Source organism: Larus michahellis, chromosome 1, assembly GCF_964199755.1.
Source record: "Larus michahellis chromosome 1, bLarMic1.1, whole genome shotgun sequence".
NCBI lineage: Eukaryota > Metazoa > Chordata > Aves > Charadriiformes > Laridae > Larus > Larus michahellis.
This window is the reverse complement of record NC_133896.1, coordinates 85,509,740-85,530,332: the sequence shown is the minus strand read 5'-3', so window position 1 is coordinate 85,530,332 and position 20,593 is coordinate 85,509,740. Positions and strand designations below refer to the sequence as shown.

General features: G+C 35.3%; 1 protein-coding gene across 5 annotated transcripts in view; it reads left to right on the top strand.

The window, feature by feature from the left end:
• The window catches only part of CCDC91 (coiled-coil domain containing 91), a 149,689-nt gene that overhangs the window by 23,162 nt on the left and 105,934 nt on the right, over positions 1 to 20,593 (top strand). For 3 of the 5 annotated variants that reach the window (XM_074589674.1, XM_074589695.1, XM_074589705.1), the window contains exons 2-6: positions 3,047 to 3,089; positions 3,199 to 3,277; positions 8,691 to 8,848; positions 12,222 to 12,410; positions 14,335 to 14,439. In XM_074589674.1, the coding sequence (XP_074445775.1) occupies positions 3,060 to 3,089; positions 3,199 to 3,277; positions 8,691 to 8,848; positions 12,222 to 12,410; positions 14,335 to 14,439 (561 nt within the window). In that variant the 5' untranslated portion in view covers positions 3,047 to 3,059. Of the gene's footprint in view, positions 1 to 2,956; positions 3,090 to 3,198; positions 3,278 to 8,690; positions 8,849 to 12,221; positions 12,411 to 14,334; positions 14,440 to 20,593 lie in introns of those variants that run through there. The other 2 variants (XM_074589684.1, XM_074589715.1) reach the window with 2 other exon arrangements.

Here is a 20,593-nt window from a genome sequence, read left to right as displayed (position 1 = left end):
CCTAACTGGTTGAGAATCACTTAGCGTAGAATTCCTGTGGGATCTCCAAAGAACTCCTATTGGATGATTCACATTTAGGCATGAAAACACCATTGATACTACTGAGACTTGCTTGGAGTCTGTTTCTCCTTTATTCCGTTTAAATGATGTGTGGAATAATTCATAGATTAATCAGGTGGTTACAGCCATGAAATGTCTGTGTTAAAATTTGTGGAGTAAGGTAATCTTAGGTCAAAATAGTCTTGTGATCATTACCAGGCTTACGAAAACTGTATATGAAATGTAATAACAGAGATGATGGATTCAATAACAAGTTGGTCTCTTTTTTTTTTTTTTCTTCTGCTCTACATCCTTTTTCTCTATCAAACGTTACTTCTGTTTTATGTATACACAGGTTCTTACACATTTTTTTGTAGCGGTTTATGTTGCGTTCCTGGAAAGCCTCGCTAGTATTTAATACACATTTTGCCTACAGAGGCTTCTGTCCTTTATTACCTCGTGTCAGTGCTACATTTGGTGATACATGAAAGTAGTTAATCACTTCTTAGAATATTATTTTTTGTACTTTATAGCTATTTTTGTTTGCCTTTTTTTTTTTTAAAAAAAAAAAAGCCTCTAAATTTTAGTGTGCCTTTCCAAAATTGCTTTAATTCCTGTTGCACTCCTCTGAACTTGTTCCAGTTTGTCTTTGTAAAACACAGAGCTGAGTATGGAATGTACTTTCCCCAGTTGAGGCATAACCCGTTCTGTGACGAGAGGAATAATGTCTCTTGCTCTTGGAGGAGAAAATCTGCTGTGGTCCTCTAAAGTAACTTTGCGTAGAGCCTGGAGGACTATGTGACATATTGTGCATGGATAAAATACCTATGTGCCTTTCTAAAGCCTCTCTTTCTCCAGCTGACTGCTCTGATTGCTTCTTGAATGTTGCATTTTGCACTACTTATATAAATCACCAGTCTGTTTAATAGTAGGTAGCATGAATATGTTGATGTTCTCAGCTGTTTGTGCATTGCTGTCTGCTTCAGCAGTGATGTTCTATCTATACAACTTCCATCGCTGCTATTTGTCTGTGCATGTTATTTTTTTCAGTTATATATTAAAGCTCTGAATGTTAATGCAACGCGTGAATGTGTGACTGGTTAAGGTTAACACTGTTGGGAAAAATACCCAACTACCTTCTTTCTCTCTTAAAAATAAAACAGCACAAAACTCCAACCAACACAAAACCAACAAAACCCCTTGCAATCCTGCAGTCCCTAAAAAGATAATTAGTTCTTATAACACATGGGAATATTGGACAATACTCTTCTTTAATGTAACTGAATCTGTGTGCTTGCGCTGTGATAGTGGTGTTTTAAACTCAGTTCATCAATAAGAACTTGGAAATTGATTTATTAAACTCTGGAAGACGTGTGTTTGAATTGAAGTCTTTTTTTGGTAGTAATTTTCAGCAGCGGATATAAAATGAAGGTGTCTCCTTCTGACATTCTAATACTTTAATTCAGAGACTTCCTCCAAACCCTTTGAATTCTTCTGTTTCTGAGCGTGTGCTTTCACAGTAATAAAAGTTTCTCCAGCCTACAGTCTATTTTAACTGAAGTCAATTAACTCTTCAAATATTTTCCTATTCTGTAAAGACCCAAAAGGTTTTTTTGGATAATTCTTCATTCATGTATCAGAATGATTTATTTTTTTTGAATACATATAATACCCTTCTTGAACAGCCATATATATCTTGAGTTACTTTCATTAGCTCAGTAACTTATTCTGCATTTTTGTGAAAGGAATTGCAATTTAACTATAAATATATCAAAATGCCACAGAATTCAGGGCTATGGCTCAAAAATGCTGATCAGTTTGTAAGATCTAAATCAGCCCCTCCATGAAACCTAGCGAAGGACCTCTGTGGTAGCAGAAAAATTTCCAGAAATTCACCACAGTCTTTTTCTAAGTTGTAGTTTGTGCTGATGTTGCCAAACAGCTAAGAAGAGATGGGGAAAGCAGGAAATCTTTTTGGATTTAATCACAGAGCTGATTTGGAAAAGCAATTTAACAATGAAAAATATTTTCATATTTTAAATCATAAACACAAAACTGCGAAGTACATGGTAGATCATGATTGCATTTAATTGGATGATCTTCATTATTAATGGAGAAAGTTCTTTCTTTTGGAATCTGATGGTCAGGAATCCTACTTATGGCCTTTTTTTTTTTTTTTTTTAATATATATCCAGACCAGGTTGTTTACTGTTTTCAGTACCATTTGTTGAGGTACTTGAGACTTGCCTGCTATAATTAAGAGCAATAGATACAGCTTTTAGAGTATCATCTTTCTGTTTTCCTATCTTGGAATGCTTTTTCTATATTCTTGCTTTCAAAAGATGTTTGACAATATTGATGGGCAGTGCTTGTCTTTTCCCTTGAAGATACTCAAATTCCATTGTAAAATACCCATTTTCTTTGTCTTGATCAATAAAAAAGTGCTTCTTAAGAGAGATCTTGCAGTTCCAACCCTTACATCCTTTCTGTGAAAAAGTTCTTATTTAGATCCCTTAATCTTTTGTAGAACTTACAAGTATGGAAGACTTCAGTTAACCTGTGGAAATGGGTACTTGGATGAAAGACTGAATACTCATTTCTAAATAGGAATGTGATGAGGTTTTTGAAGAGCATGTAGATAAGCTAGGTAGCAGTTGTATCCGAGGGAAAGTCTCTACTCATCTGCCATGTAACTGAAGTATAAATACATGACTAATTTTGTCTTTTGACTCCTAGTTGATCATAAAATCAGCACATTTCTCTTATAAGACTGGCCAATGAAATATACCCACTTTCCTGGATTGAAGAGCATTGTATTACTTCTGCTGCTGGGCTTTTAGGGTTTGACCACAGTGACTTGTTCTACACAAGTCTGTCCTTTAAAATGAACACTGTACCTTTTGATTTTACAAAGCTTTTATTGCTATTTTATGAGTAAAGGGGATATAACATTTTAGTGGGGTGTTTTTTGTTTTGTTTTTAAATCAAGATTTCTGCTATATTCCAGTACCGGTTGAAAGATGGACGACGATGACTTTGGAGGGTTTGAGGTATGTTATTTGGATGACGTAACTTTTAAATTTAACTACTTTCAACTGTTTTTATAGGAATTTATAGCATTTTGTAAAATATGTAACAATAATTTTTTCATAATTCTAGGCAGCAGAGAGTTATGAGTTCGGAAATGGTGAAAAGCAGACTACATCCCCTGCTATTGCTTGGGCAGCATTTCCTACAGGTATTGATAATATTGCTATAAAAATTCTTAATAATATATTGCTGTCCTTCTGTATTCACTGTCAGTATTAGTTGTTCATACACAGTAACATCCAGAGGATGTTCGTACACAATAAAAAAATAAGCAGTAGTGAAAACCTAGCATAAGAATGTTCCTGAGTAATTATTTTGGGAAGCTGCCCTTCTCAAAGTTAAACTTTCTTGATGAATGAAAGTGAAGTAGAGTTTATCCAGTTTAAAGGTTGTTTGTCATCTCAAGGGAAGAAGAAATGGAGCTTCTTCACTAAAAGGATATGTTTTCTTTTGAGTATGGAAGTTCTGTTGTAAATGATGGGAAAACATGCAAAAAGAAACTTGCAACATATTCAAGACCTATTTTCTTCCTCCGTTAGATTTTTTTTTTGACTGTGATAAAGTTTTTTAGTTGCTTTGGGGAGGATGATCTCTTTTACTTAAGCAGTTTTTAAAGTTAGAAAATAAATATGCATCCTTTATCTCAAGCAGAGGCTGAAACATTGTGTAACTACTTTTATTAATTTATACAAATGCCTGGTGCCTGTCTGGATTTTAAGAAATGAAAGTTCATTGATAGCGGACAAATGTACAATATCTGTAGAACTAGAAGATTAAGGAGGTGTTGCTGTTTGACAAGTGATTTTGTTGTGGAAATTTAGTCTAGATTTCATAGCTTTCACAAAAAGAAACATCATTTTAGCAGCATAAGGAAAAAAAAAAACAACCCACATTATATTCTTTGGTCAGGAACTAAAGATTTATGCCTGTTATTATATTATGCTGAATAAATTATGTAAACTAATTATAGTTTTAAATATAAGACGAGGATTTGTCTCAGTATGAGCTCTCCATGTTCTTCAAATGTTTTTATTTATTTATGGTGCTACTGTCTTTCATCCATTACAGAATAATTAGTTTTATTTGTGATTGAAATAAAGGAAAACAAATAATAAGGAAACTGTATTTTCCCAAAAACTATGTTTTTTTTATATACTGTATCCTTATGTGCCTGTAAAGAGGATCTTAAAATTTAGTGCTGTGCTTGCATGTCAACAGATTCTGGTCTTATCTCTGCTTTTCTAAGGTTATGAATAATACGTCTGTTGCTTATAGTGAATAGCAGGAACAGGATCTGGGTCTCTCCATGCTGTGACAGTGTTTCATTTTCGGAGGAGTTCGTCTCTGGACATTATAAGGAGCTCGTGTGGTGGAGCAGATGAAAAAACTAAGCAGATAGTCACTAAAGGAGGACTGTTTTGGCTGTGATGGAGCCTCATGAATCTATCTGTCGTGGATTGTTCTAAGTAAAACAAAACCTGTTTTTATCTAAAAAAAAAAATGCAAAACATAAGAGGGTGAGAGATGCTTTTTTCTGTGAAATTAAGACAGAATCCCCATCTTACAATGGGTTGGAAGTGCAGTCTTATTTGTGGCATAGAAATAACAGATGTTTTGAAGTGTATTCAGTATGAGATGAGGTGATCTGTACTAGTGTGCAGACATGTAAGCAGACATCTGCATGGCTCGAAGGGTGCTGTTTGCAGCTATTGTGTTCAAATGGTTGTTTTCAGTTGTTTCTTTTTTATTCATTTTAGAATGCATTTGACGTATTCTGTTGTGTGCTAGCTTGCTGTGTATTGGCAAATGTAAATTGGTTGATGTCTGTCAGTACAGTAGTTTTCAGTTTATTTTTCCCGAAGATGCTTATTAAGCATTGTGAAGGCTGTAGAACCCTGTGTTCTAGCTCTGATGTTAGAGTTGACAGAAATTCCTGCCTCGTGGAATACAATTTCCTGTCTCTTACAGCTGTGCTTGAGCAACAATATGTGAGGCTGGGATTTAAGCAGATCACCGAAATTTGCACACGCATAGTCTTAAACTTTCTGTCTGTTACTTTTAACTGAAAATGTTCAGTGATACAGTTTGTGGTGTATACAGTATAACTTAAAGGGTCATTGAATTGTATCATTGAAGAAATGGGTAGTTGAGGATGGAAATTTGGTTTTTGTTTCTTGGGTTTTTTATTTTTAACATGTGAAACCTACATGTGGGGGAACTAACCTGCAAGTAGTTTGCAACGTTCTACAAAAGTATGCCAAAAATTATTATATGGTCTTTTCCTCAGAGCCCTGCTGACATATGATGTCTTAATTGCTGGATATAAATAACATCCAACTAGTAAATGTTACTTTTGCTTATTTTTTTCAGTGGTGTATTTGATATCTAATGTCTTCATTCTGAAGCTCAGTATGAGCTTCAGTATACAACTGAGTATACTGAAGTTATATATATATGTATGTGTATATATATATCTCCATATATATCTGAGTATACTGAGTGTATATCTATACTCAATATATACAGTTGAGTATACAACTCAGAGAATGTTGATTTAACAGTTCGTGTTCATCCACTTGATTTTGTTTTCAGAATTTCTGATCCCCCAGTGATTTTAATAATTGTTTGAGCTTCATTGGTAAGATAAAGGTAATAGAGTTTTTCTTGCATGAGCAGGATGGCAGACTGTTACTGATCTCTGCTTCTATTAACAAACTGCATGGTTTTGTCAGTTCTTACATACAAACCTATGACAGAATATTGGGAAGTCAAGGGTTCAGAAACTATCAGATTTTTTTTTTTAACGTACGGTTCTGGCAATAACTTATATCTGCATCTTATTTCAGCCTTCTCGGACATATGACTTTTGATATACCTGCTTTTCTTTATAGTACTGCAGCAGATCGATGAGCAATAACATTTTTGTTGGAAAGTCATCAGGCCTGTCAGACTCCTGCCTTGCTTACTGAAGAAGTTAGAGATAGGTTGCATCAGGGCAGGATACTGTGGAAGAATATTTTGTCATTATTATCAGAATGGCTGTGTATCATAGCAGGTGGTGCAGCAGCTGAAGAGGAGAGGATATGTAAAGTGGTGCTGAAAAGCTAATATATCCATACTAGATGGAATTCCGGAGTTTTACCTTCAGACTAGCATTAACCTGGTCCTGTGGACTTGATCATCCATTAGCTGTTGGAGTCCAGTTAGATAGCTTTATCAGAGGCAAGTTTTTGTTTCAGAGGTTCTGAAATTGTTCCATTATGATAGCCAAGGCATGGTAGGCAGGAATGATTGAGGGGTCATCTTCGTAAGTGAATTTTGAGTTGAACTAAAATGCTAATGTAATTTCACCAGTAGGTACACAAGAGGAATGAATTAAGAGGCTTGAATTACAGACATAGCACATGTAATTCTAGGAATGTTCAGTTTATGAATCTCTTAACAAGTGTTTCTGTAAAAAAAGAAGTTTGAGTGATACCTTGTAGAATTGCTGCCTCTTCTTGTCTTCTGCAATGTCATGTATTTAGTTGAATAATTTTAAACCACAGTGTTCAGAAGTGGTCACCAGTTGTTTCTCCTCATTTCCTAGGCTTTATTTTGACAATTTAAGAGGTGGGTTTTTTGTTTCTGTTTTTTTTGTGCCTCTCAAATTCTAAGCATTCATTACTATAACTGGAATCACTGAAAGCTCGATTTGATTTTAGAAGGTTCCACATAAAACTGTATTATTTGAAAAATTAAGTCTTATGTCTAGTATTGTATATCCCAAAATATAAGAATACCTTAAGCTTTAATCTCTGAGTGTCCATTCCTCATTGGTATCCAAACTCAGTTTTGGTATTTACTTTTGTGATGAATTATTTATGTGAACTATGATTATACTATGGTGAAGATCACCAAAGGATGAACGCTAACATCACCAAAGGTTGAACGCTAACACCACAAGGATCAGTGTCATGCTAGGTTTTTCCTTCTTACTTGACTGTTTAGTGAGAGAAACAGCTCGTCTACTCAGAATTTTAGTTGGTTTTCCATCTGCTGGAAATTTATGTCAAACTGAAATTCAGGGTATTAAGTGATAGCATAAAACAGAGACTTCACTGGTTTTTTAGAAGCAAAAAGGTCGTATTATCTGTCATCTTAGTAGGTATTGGTTGTAGGAAGCTGCCTTTGTAAGCAGATATATGGAAGGGGAGGGGTGTTTCACAAATATGGTACATAAAGGAAGCCTTAAAAGTCCCATTTCCAATTCTGGAGAAGAGTTTACTGTTAAAGATGCAGTTGTGTCCCAGTCCTTTGTTTTGTCCTGGTTACCTAAATTGATTCTTGTTCTGTTTGCTGAAGTGCTAACCTCTAGGCTTTTCATCCAAGTTTCCATTTTACGCTAGGCTGGGGAGTTTTCATTGTTTTTGTTTTTTTTTTCCCCCACATGTCCAAATCTGCTGTTGCTGCAATTAGCATCCTGATATTCTTCTGTCTTGTGGTCTATTTTGTTTCTTCTTTTTGTTAGATGAGGTTTGTATGTTCCTCTATGTTAACCTGAAACCCAGAACTTGGAGGTAAAGAAGATGGGACACAGAGCGCCTGGGTTTAAGGACTTGTGTGTCCTTTTGAATGTCTTTAGGCCAATATACGCAGTTGTTTGCGCTGTGTATGCATACTTGTACAGTATTAAACAGTGATATTGAGAGACTGAACCTTACTCTGGGCTGGTGGCATCTTTCACGTTTTACCAGATTTGTAATGATAATGTGAGCTGCTTTTTCTATACTTTTTTGTCTACTGCAAAGGCATACCTGTAGCTAACCATATCAAAGTTTGCAGCACTTTGCTGTTAAATTAAAAAAGGCTATCTCTTCTCCTTTCTTTTTATTTAGTTTATGTCTGAATTTTCCTTAAAGGTGCTCAAGTTTCTATTGTGCTGAGTTGATAACGATGATCCACTGTTCAGGATTTTTATGGCATAACTGGAAATTGTTAGGGGAGATCTCTCATTCCAGTATAAATTACACTTAAGTTTTATTAGCTAGAGAGTTATTTACTTTGTTATCTTTTGATCTCTTATAAAATGTAAAACTGCTTCTATCATGTGTCTTCGTAAGCTGTTTTATATGTCTTCTGAGACAGTTGAGGATTTTTTTACCTTTAAAATTTATAAAATTTAGGAGATTTTAAGTATGGTTTTACAGTTGACTTAAACTTATTAAAGATCTTGCTGAAGCTGAAAAATTATGCGAGTGGAAAGAGAAAAAGCTAAAACTGCTGCCTTTGATGGTCATTGTCTTATGAAACCTGTGTATAAGTCTAAATTCAGTATGACCTATGATTTTGAGTGCCCCTAAGTTGATAGTACTCAAAAATAGAGGAACTTTGTATGGAATTACGCTTCAATGCAATTAGATTGTAAGAGGTACATAACCTTACGATTGATGTATGATGATACTTGTTGCTAGTGTGACAGGTTTTGCTAGGTATAGATTTCAGAAACAGAATTAGCGTTTGAATGCTTCTTCATAAAGTGTGTATATTTTCTGTTTTTTTGGTTTTTTTTTTTGTATTAGTGTCTGAAGTCCGTATATCTCCTGATGTTCTTCTGGAGCACTCTGTGCCTTCTTCCTGCCTGGTTTCTTCTGACTCATTCAGTTTATCAGGTGATAACGTGGCAACAGCTATTCAAACAGCCAACAATGTTATAAAGCCAGCTGTTATTGAAGAACAGGTAAACTCACAATTTTTAGGTTTCAGTATGGGAGCTTGAGGTATTAAATATCTTAGAATTGTATATTTTGTGTGCAAATTTAGATTAAATTGCCTTTTAAGAGTAAAAGGTCCTTGGATTTCTATGATACAGACTTTGAAGCAAAATAACTTCTAAATTATGTTTAAATCTTGTAACTGGGAGACACCATACTGCTTTGGTGTGGTCTGCAAGAGAGATAAGTGTGTTAAAGAGTTATTAAAAGTTAAAGCCATGCTGATAGTGCTAGACAGGAAAGTAGGAAACAGTAGCAGGAAGGTTCTCTAAAAAAAATTTGTTACTGTTAAAGCTGTAAAGATTTTGTCTATATGTATATGTCATACTTTTATGTTTTCTCAAGTTGTTTTAGAATTAGAGAATTGATGTTTAATCTTTACTTAATTATAATTAATTTAGTTTTATTTTTTATTTTATTATATTTTACTTTATTTTTCCTCCCCCATTACTTCTAAAGTTGATTTTTTTGTACTTTTTATTTTTGGTAATATGGCACAGTCCTAGTTGTGTGATCTTGATCTCTTCTTGTGACTGCAATGCTGCTGAGAACTGATCTTAGCTTCCTTTTAGTTTTTAACTAAACAATTAGATGAGCGAGGGAGGGGGGAAAAAAATTTCTGCCTAGAGACTAGCACGAGAATGCTAGGTTGCTGAGGACAAGAATTAAATAGATTTACCTGCCCAGGTGAATTTTTATTGCCATTGTTTGTGGTGACACCTATTTGAACAAGTTTATTGATTGTAAAGTTCCTTGTTTCAGGATGCATAGTGGTATTTACTTGAATAGGAAAGTACTCTTGGCTTTCTCTGAACCAGTCAACATTTTGGGCTAGCTTGTGACTCTCCTGTTTTCAGTGCTTACTGGGTTTCTTATTTTTCTAGTAGTCCCATCAAGTCCTAGGGCTACTCATGATGAAAGTTTAATTTCATGATTAGGTCAGATTTCCATAATCTGACCATTTAAAAGCATTTCTCTAGAGATATTTAAACAACGTGTTCAAAATACTTGTTTTGATTAAACTGACTCTTAGTGCTTTTCCTTTGAGCAGTATCTGTATGTTCATACTTCCAGGAAGACTGTGGCTAGTACAGCTCCAACAGTTCAGTCTTACTAACAACTTAGTTACTGTTCTGTATTTGTTCCCAACCTGATGTTCCGGGGAAAGTCTATAAAAAGGGAAGGAGAGATGTGCCCAGAAGCAAATAATACTGAAGAAATTTTCTTAGAAATCCAAAAGTCGAGGGTTTTTTTCTTGGGGGGGGGGAGTGTTTGTTTTCTTTTTTCACTGATGCCAGCCAGGGTAATTTTCTGTGTTGAAAGCTCTTCATCTGCCTCTCTGACAATGTTTTGATAAGTAAATTCCTATTACTGTCAGAATGATCAAAATGTGCTTTTCTTTAGCCACAACAGATCCTACCCTTTTTGATTTTGGCTAACAGTGAAATGTGAATAACCTGTATCCTTTCTTATTTGAACTAGCCAGCAACTTTGGCTTGTGTTCTCTGAAAAGAGCACATTGGATATTTCAGAATACTAAAGCTTAAGTGTATTTCTTAAAAAGTCATTTGGTTAGGTTGTCTTACTAAAAATAAGAAATACACTTTGTTACTTGTGAATAATTTTGTGTGGAAATTCTAGTTGTAGGCTATATTTCAATTTTTCTCATCTTTTTCTGGTCAACTACTGACAGACCCGTGGTTCCATAAACTCTCTTTTTAATGCAGCAAATAATACAAAATAAAGAATACAACATTAGCAAGTGTTACTAGAGGGACCGTTAACATTTTGAAATGGAGATCAGACTGTGCTTTTGGATAAACTAAGGAAAATGGCAGGCATAAAACTATAATAAAGTATTCTTACACCTTTTGGAGGAGGCTGTTAGGAGAACTGTATGCTTTTAAGGCCAGGCTGGATGGGGCTCTGAGCAACCTGATCTAGTGGGAGGTGTCCCTGCCCATGGCAGGGAGGTTGGAACAGGATGATCTTTAAGGTCCCTTCCAACCCTGACAATTCTATGATTCTATAATTGTATCTCCAGAGCCTCTCGAGGTTTCAGGTTAAAAAAAACTTCAGTGTTTCAGGTTCCAACATCACAATTTTTGGCAGTGACAGGCTCTAATCTTGAGTAGTACTGAGAAGTAGAATTAGCTTATCTAGCTTCTCTTTGCTTCTTACAGAAGAGGAATTCAGAGCACAAACTGCAGTTTCCTTTCTAGGTTTTTTTTTTTTGATGCGTTTTTGTCATGGATCTATGTATCCATGTACTGTCAAGATCTCAGCTATTTTTGTTTGTTTCTTTCTTTGAATCCTTTGAGAGATACTTACTGATTGAAAAGTCAATCTATTATTTGAGTGTCTGTTTCGAATAAAAGGTGTTAAGGGAATGGATTAAATCAGGTCAATCAAACCTCCCTTAATAAACACAGTGAGATGTTCCTTTCACCACCCCTTCCCAAATCTCAAGTGCTCTTGGCTTCCAAATGGTTGTTGAAAAAGTGGCAGCTGAAATTAATTTACCAGCTTTTTCCTTTGAAGTTTCTTTGCTGTGATATAAACAAGTTTTTGCCTTTTTTCTTTAAAAGGGCGGGGGGGGGGAAACTTTGGCTTTTGTTAATTGTACCAAATATTTTAAACCTCACCTAATTTATTTTTATGCTTTGCTGAAAATATGGGCATATTATCAGTGTTGTCATCTGTTTTGGGTTGTCTACTCTAGAAGCCTCCATTTCAGTTTTGTACTTTTACAGTTCACTGAAATAGCATTAACTAAATGTTGTAGACATGTCCCAATTACTCTTGTTCTGTTGGTCTAGCGTCAAGATGACATATTTATTTTAGCACAAAAAATTTGTATTCCCTTTCCATGGCTACTGTTTGCAGTCTGCATTGGGTGAAAACATGCAGTGACTAATCCAAGGGGAGTTTATTTCCCTGTAAGTCTGATGCTTTGAGACAGATGATTTGGTTTTACTTCTGTCTCTTCTCACCTCTTCTGAGTGTTTTGACCTCATTGGAAACTGAGGTTTCTGTGCCATCCTCCGTCTTAAAGCCTTCTCCTAAAGTGTTCTTGAAAAGCAATTGAGGAGATCTGAAGGACTGATGTGAATCCATCTAGAATTACTAGCTACTGTTCCGTTGTTGGAGCTTCCTTTTTGGCTAGCACATCCTACACTACAAATGAGTGTGTGCATGGCCAATTTCAGAGAAGTGTGGTTTCAAAAAAGTAACCTTAGTATTTACAGTTCTTAAGTTTTGTAATGTCATCTGGAAATGAAATTTGACTTGACTGGAATGTTAAATTCCCTTTACCGTTTTGTTTCTCTTACGAATTAGATTCAAGCAGATATTCCAGTTTCCTCTTTGAATGTAATTGAAGACAAGACTTTAGTTACATCAGCCATTGCTTTGATTGATGCTGAGACTCAGAGAACAAATGAAACAAAGAGCTACCTTCAACAAGCTGTTGCAAACCTAGAAATCAAGCTTTGTACTGCTGAAGAAGAAAAATTAAAAATTAAAAAGGTATGAATAGGTTTTTTAATGAAAATGTTTGGCATTTATGTAGGATTTAAATGTCGTTGGAGCTGGCAAAGATTTGCAATGAATTTTTTCTAGAAATTAGCCAAATTCCAGAGAAATTGGCCATATTTAGCCAAAAGACTTTTTTTTTTTCATGTCTAGTGTCTATTTTAGGCTGAATTTTTATAAAATTTCAGGAAAAAAAAAAAGACAAGTTTTCTTAGCATTGAGCCATGTGGTTAGAAGGTATAGTGATTCCCCCTGTGTTTTGTGGGTGAGTGTGTGGTCACTGAAGTTGAAAGTGTGTTTGACTATCTTTATGAACATAACACATAACAATTATTTCCACACCCCCCGCTGGGAGCTCTGCTAGCTAAATTCTTCATATTCCTTCTGACCTGAATATGATAGAGTACCAAGCAGGGCTGCGCCTGTAATTATGCATCTGATTTAGTGAAAGGTCACAGACACATGGGAGAGTAGGTTTAATTTCAACTATTCTTAATACTGATCTTTGATAGCTATCAAGGTGTGCTCAGGAAGGAGGAAATGTATTATTGGAAATGAAAATGAGGATAAGTAACTAGAGCCAAAGATGAGGAGGTCTGAAATGGATTGATTTTGCTAGGAATTAAGTATCTAGAGTAGGGCTGGAAGGGAAGCATGAATACTGACTATAAGAGGAGATAGGTTGAGAGCTAGGCTCTGAATTGAAGTGTTGCACAATCAGTTTCTGTCTCTGCAGTTGAATCAAAGCTTTGAATCTCAGGAACTGTTTTTATATTTTGTCCAAAACCAGGATTGAACTAAGCAGAATTGCTCTTTCTGTCCTCCTTATGACCCTCTCAGTTGTGCCTTTGTTTGAATAGCTGTACAGTGATCTGGCAGGTCATTTGTTTCTATACTGGCTTCCTGTGTGGCTGCAGAAATAGTTGTTCTTAAGCAACTGAAAGGGTGCCAACAGCTTACATATCGTAGGGAATGAGTTTGGTAGGAGCAACAGCTGCATTAAGAAAAAATAAAAATCTTTAGCTCTTTGTGTAGCAAATAATTTTGAAGTTTATTGTCAGTAGTGTCATTCTCCTTCCCCTCTATTGGTTCATGTTGGGCAGGCTTCTCGGGGGTCTCTGCAAGATGACAGAATATTTTAAAATCTTACTCATTTTTGGAGTTGTAGGTAGAGATCATTAGGGCTGTATGTAATGGGATTTCTGCCTTTGTAGTGAAACCATTTGCTAAAAGTACATTTAGTATGCTGCTTTTCAAATGCAGAAAGACAGAACAAGCTATTAAAAATATGGAAATAATTAGAATAGAATAGTTCCAGTTGGAAGGGGCCTACAACAATCACATGGTCCAACTGCCTGAGCAGTTGGGCTCACCAAAAGTTAAAGCACGTTGTTAAGGGCATTGTCCAAATGCCTGTGAAACACTGACAGGCTTGGGGCATCGACCACCTCTCTAGGAAGCCTGTTCCAGTGTTTGACCATCCTCTCGGTAAAGAAATGCTTCCTGTTGTCCATTCTAAACTTTCCCTGTCACAGCTTTGAACCATTCCCACACATCCTGTCACTGGATCCCAGGGGGAAAAGATCAGCACCTCCTTCTCCACTTCCCCTCCTCAGGAAGCTGTAGAGAGCAATGAGGTCACACATCAGCCTCCAAACTAGGCAAACCCAGAGTCCTCAGACGCTCCTTATAGGACACGCCTTCCAGGCGCCTTTGATTTTAAGTACTTTAAAATATTATCTCAATTCAAGAACTGCAGTCAGAATTTCCTTGCACAACTCTTTATCTATGTGTATATTACGATAGCAAATGTCATAGTCTTCAGAAATGAAATTAGTCAGAATGATTAACTGAATCTGTATTTTCACAATTTGCAAATGTTTGTAACTTCATGTACTTTATTTTGTAAACTTTATAGGAATTAGAATATTTACTGGAAAAACATAGTATTCTTGAAATGGATTTCTTGAAGGAAAAAAAAGAGAAAGTAATTTCACATCAAGATCATTACAAGACGCTCCAGGTAATTTCTTTCTTGTATTACTTGATTTTTTTCAGGAGGATTTTGTATAGAGTGTATTTATGTCCAGCAAATACTCTAAGTATCTACAGGTCTGCTTCAAAGCCTTTTGCATGTAAAGAATTTCTAAGGTCTTTAGGTCTAAGCCTGACTTGCATAAGTACATTATTGTTACTTGGATCACTCATGCTTATTATGATCCACTTCATAGAGCAGATGAAAAGAAAAACACTTTGCGCAGTAGATGTGTTTTTAACAGTATGACTTTGCATGTTCTAGAGTTGCTATAGCCAATTCTTTGTAAAGTATTAGTTCACTTGAATATGGAATAGTTAGTGTTGCATAATAAAAATCTATGAAGTGTAATTAGATGCTAGACAATGGAATTAATATTGCTTTCATGGCAAAAATCAACATCGTTCATTAAATACATGTGTGAAGTCTCACACATAAGACAAATTTTTCATTGAAGTTCTCAGTCTTCTTCCAGTGTTATAGCATGACAAACTAAATATTATAGACTTAAAACATTTCAAAGGTTCCTTCTTGGAAATTCAGCTTCACTTAATGCTTTTGCTGCTGTGGATGTTTTTTAAAGTAGCTACTGCATTGTTTCCCACATGCACTTAAGAGTTTCCGTAGTAATTTATTTGAATTCATGGCTGCAGTGCTGCCTAGAACTTATGGTAATATAATCATCTAATTTTTTTTTCTTGTTTGTGTGTAACATCCTACTCAGTGAAAGAAATGTTTGCTTAGCTATGTCATAAAAATAAGTTTTGCTTGAAAACCTCTTGATTTATGGAGTGTCATACCAGCTAAAGTTAATGATCCACATATACTCTTGACAATAAAATTAGTGGATTTTATTTTTTAGTACTTTCATGATGCTCTTAAAGCAGAAGTGTTTAAGTAGTGGAAATGTTACTGGGGTTTGCAATTATCAGTCTGTCTATATCATACCTCTTTGAGTCAGGTACTACAGTTTTCAAGAGCAGCAATGAAAGGGTCATAACCTTTAATTTACTTTATAGAAAAACTCATCTACTTGCTCTTGTTGTCTTCTGGATATAGCCAGAATCAAATCAGAAAAGAATAGTGAGTCATGCTTCTAAGAGCTGACAGTTAAAATTACTTTCATGAAACTTGAATATTGGATGCCTTCTGTTAGTACAGCTTTTAATGCCAGTTCTTTTTGTCTTTCTCCATTGGCTCCTACAACACTAGGGTCAACACCTGTGGCCACACACTGAGTAAATCTGGCAGCTACACAGTACAGATGTCTGTCCCTCTAGAATTTCTTTTTCCAGTAGAAACAGCTGGTTATTAGTGTTGTTGACTTGAAAAGCTTAAAAGCAGACTGTAGTGGTGACTCTGGCAGAGCGTTGGGAAGTCTCAGGATAAGACTTCCAACTGAACTGATTCTGGCGTCCTGAGCTGTAGGTGTGCATTGACTTAATTCCTCTTAAATTAAATTTCTATGTGAATATTTGAATATAATATGTAAAAAAAAATGCCTCATGAGATGGTTCTAACTGCTTTTTACATGAACGTGGATTATTTCATGCACGTTTATATTTACTAATTAACTGACTTCCAGTGTTTGTGACGTAGGGAATTCTCAAAAGCTGGTTTGGAGGTAATAGAGCCGATCAGTTAGATCTTTAACAAGGTGATACTCAGATTAGACTCTTCTTTTTTGGTTAAGTTACTGTGCTTAGTTCTGAGAGATTTCATTAATCTTTGTCGACTAAGCCAGTAATTCTTTTTTTTTCCATTTTTTACTGTTGATTTCTGCCTCATTCAAGGGTGACAGTTATGTTACCACAGTTTTGTTGTCACAAAATTGTTTCAATAAAATACGCTTTCAGATTTTTTGATATTAAAAAAATAAATGAATTTGAAAGCCAATGTAGGAACATGAAGCATATGAAACATGTTTTCTGAGTTAGGTTAGCATGCTGATGAAGTGAATTGTGTTCTGGACTAGTCTCGAACTTTCTTCATCATAGGTGTGAAAAAAAACCTTGTACTTAATTTGGTAGTACTGAAAATGGAAGAACTGAAGGGGAGTGATAATCACTGCTCCTAATTGGGGGGAGCAGAATTCAAAGTCTTTGGTGTAGTGTTAGCATTTAACCAATGAATGACAATGGAATGTTGCCACATCTATGCCTGTGTAAAAGAGAAAAGTAAAAAGTTCTGTATTTTGTCTAAATAAAATTAGCTTTAAAAAAAATCAAGATTGAACAGAGCTTGTAGTATTTTCACGTTCTTAGTGTTGTTTCCATGTGTTACTACAACAACCAGAGACAGTAAAGAGGCAGCAGTGGGTTTATAAATAGAATAAACAAATTGGTATTAACTAGTGCTCTAGAGTTTTTAGATATTTAATACAATGGTCTCTTTGAGATCTTGAATTCATACAAGCTGGTAAAATTAGAGTTACGATTCCCAAATTACTGCGTTGGTGTTTGTAGTATTTAAAAGGCAGAATAACATATTGTAATTCTAACTTCTTTGCATACAAAATGTATCAGAGTTAAAATTGCTGTGGGAAGTGTAATTTTAGTTTTCTTGACTTGTATGCAGTGTTGCAACCATAAAATTGCATAAGTGCACACAATAGCATTTATGCAACTTTAGCTTTATAATTCCTTGCTTATTTAGACAGAAAGGAAATAAGTTCAAAAGTATCTCTCTCCTTTATTTTTTTTTTTTGGTGGTGTCAGTCTTTTTTTTTTTTTTTCCTTTTTTTTAATCACATAGTCATATATATTCATCTCAGCTCTTTAACACCTCAGCTCTTCTCTAATGTGAGGGGCTGCATATTTTCAAGACACTTAGTGCGAGTAGGTAATACATGTTTTTGACTATAAGGCAGAATTAGTGGCCATTTTAATCCTATAAATCTAAAATTTTGCTGCAGCCCCATTGCAATATGTTGTAGAAATGAATAAATGCTGCATTTTAAGACTACCAAACCCCAATTTGTAATATAGTGAAAAACCATCAATAGCGAAATGAATACTCCTGTTTAGTAGGTGATGTTCTCTTATTTGCGAATTGGAGAAGGAAAGTTTAATTTGAGGGGGGAAAATAGTGCCTTTGAATAGGAACTGAATTCTTTGGACAGATTGCATAGCTGATAAGACTTCTGATGTTTGGTCTATCTACAGACAACTGGTTTTGATGATTCACTAGGAACTGGATCATACTTTTCCCTTGCTATTTCTTTGATTTACCACACAGTCGCACTTGAAGTAATACTGCATTGCTGATGGAAAATTCTAGTTGCGGTTATACGCATTTTTTTTCCCATCATCAACCCTTCTGGAAGTTAAGCAGGCTGGTTTTTTAAAGAACAATATAGTTGATGCGGTGCGATCCTTCTTTTTGAAATAGATTCTTTTTTCTTTTGGCAACTGACATCTATTCTTCTACCTTAACAAATCGATAGTTGTTTTGAAAGCACCAAAAATGTTTTCTTTTGGAATCCTTTGTTTCTGTTCTGCCTCTTTTTAGGGATTGTCTTTTAAATTTTTATTGAAAAAGTGACTTCAACGTGCTTATTTTATTTATCAATACTTCTGTTGTTGCAAAAAGTCATGTTTAAAAATGGACTAGCTTAATACTATAATTTAATTTTTAATAATATTTTTGTGTGTAAAAAAAAAAAAAAAAAAAAAAGCGGGTCAGATAGACTCCCTGTTTAAATGATGCTTTAGAAAGGTAAGAAAGGAAGCTTGTACTGATAGGTCATGCAGTAATGCCTAGCTGGAATTAAATGGCATAGTAACCTAAGTCCAGTCATTGCTGGTATTAGATGTTGTTTCATTTATTTATTTCTGTAACTGTTGATGTTTGGTGAATTTTTCATTTGAGTACCTGTGTAAATGTCACATTAAATTATAAAGCTTCACATTATGAGGAAAAGACTTTTCCTGCAATTCAGGAAAGACAAGAAAACACGAAGTTGAGATTTTGGGCTAGTTTCTTCCCTCCTAATTCTGAGAGATGAGTTCAGTTTTATTCTGATTAGTATTGTCTGTTAAATTTATTTTTTTAATATATATTGGACCTATATATCAAATCCATTCACGTAAAATAGAAATGCATACTTCGTTATGTCTGTCTCCTTGTTTCTGGACATGATGCTTCAAAACTTTAAAATAGTTTGTAAGGTATATAAGAATTAAAACTCTAATGCTAGATTCATCATACAATTTTGCTTTTAAATTAATCAGAATTGTACAAACAGTGATTTTGATATAATTTAGTACTGAGCACAATATGAATCTCAAAAATTAAACCTAATACGTGTAAAAATTTGCTTGTTTTCATAAGGTGTTGAAAAAGGAATGTTAAATAATACAGCTTAATGTGATGATGCCTGACTTTATGTGTATGGATCCTTTTGATTTTTTTTTTCCCCTCTTTCTTTTAGTATTTAAAATAATGTGTCTTAACTGTTGCCCCACCACCACACTTCATGGAGATTCTTGTTTTCAGAATTGAATTAAGCTTCATAATGTATCTTAAAATCTTTGATTTTAGATTCCAATAATGTCATAGTAATCTCAATTTTAATTAAATACGTGTCTGAATAAGTAAATACCATCTCTAGTGGTTACATGCTAAACTTCCTATAATGAAAAGAATTTCTTGTGGAGAGTTGGCATTACACTTTTGCAATTCCAAGAACAAGAAACAAGGTAACTAATTTTGTCTTGATGATGGCAAAAATCAGTTTTGAGGTGACGTCAGAAGGTGTTCCAGAATTAAGTAGGGATGTTGGTTGCTGAGAAGGGTTAAGCAGCTTTGGAGAACTGTGGTTTTGAGTGCTGAAAGTTCAGTGGTGTTGCAAGAAACGGAGGAGGACAGCAGTTAAAAGTGAATAGAAAGTACTATCTCAAAAAGGGGGATTGAGGAGTGGGAAGTTAATTCTAGATATCACCCCTCCTCACTGCTCCCAGTATGATCTTGTCCAAGGGCTAGTACTTTTTCTAAGGGACCTTCTCCCTATGAGAGTGATGCCATGTGATGCTTATCTGGACACAGGATGGCTGGTGTGCATAGGGCACAGATGACTGTGAGTTAAGGGTAACTCTTCTGGTTTGCATCTTTCCTAAGGCACCTCTTCCTTCCCAGTTCCCTGCATTATTGGATTTTTGCCTCCTCCTGTTTCTCTATTTTTATTCCTTCTTCTATTTCTCCACTTGTTTCTGCCCTTACTTACTTAATGAATAAACTCAGCCCTTTTGTGCCTTCCATCTGCCTTCACCTCTTCCTTTCTTATCCAGCGTTTACGACTGGGGAGTATAACATTGCCTCTAATATGAGTACTTGCCAGCATTTGAGAGAACAAACTGGGCTCTCTAACTTCCTCAGCCTCTGATTTGTTGTTCTGTCCTGGTTTGAGGTAAACAGGAATGCCGTCCATTTCTAGCCAGTGCTAGACCTGTGATACGTGATCCATCAGCTGTCCGTATTGAGAGAGTCTCAGTGGCTGAAACCTGAGGACACATGAGAGAAATCTGAAATGCACATCTTCCTTGAATAATTGGTCTGTTCATGTTGACAGTAGGAAGGTATCAAAATTTGCGTATTTGGAATGAACACAGATGATCCCAGAGAGAAGGCTTCCTGTTCTGGAAGACCCCTGTGTTGTGCTTTTAATGTACATAATCAGTCTTGGCCTTGTATGAACATTCGTTTCCTAAAGTAATTTCAAAAAGCAATCTTGCAGTTGGATGTACAGCAACAAAAAGCTCTTGGAAGCACTTGCAGTTGAAGTGACAGGGGGAAATGGCCATGTTTCCTAATACTGGTTGGTCATATGATGAATAAAATTTGTATGCAGTATTGGAAGAAATAACTTTCTCTGGAGGAAGTATTCCTTGTGTGTTTACACTCTAGTTAATATAGTGTACCCCCATCCAAACAGATATGTCTTTATCCTCTTTTGATAAAGCGAACAATTTTTCTATTTGGGGGGATAGGTCTTGGGGGAAAAAAAAGTAATGATAGTGATGGAAGATAACATCGGAGAATCTGTGTGTTGCCATTATACTGAACATAAAGTACAGCATGAGTAATCGTGCTCTTCCTTCAAACTGCAGTTCACCTTTGAAATGAATTTTGTATTATTTTGACT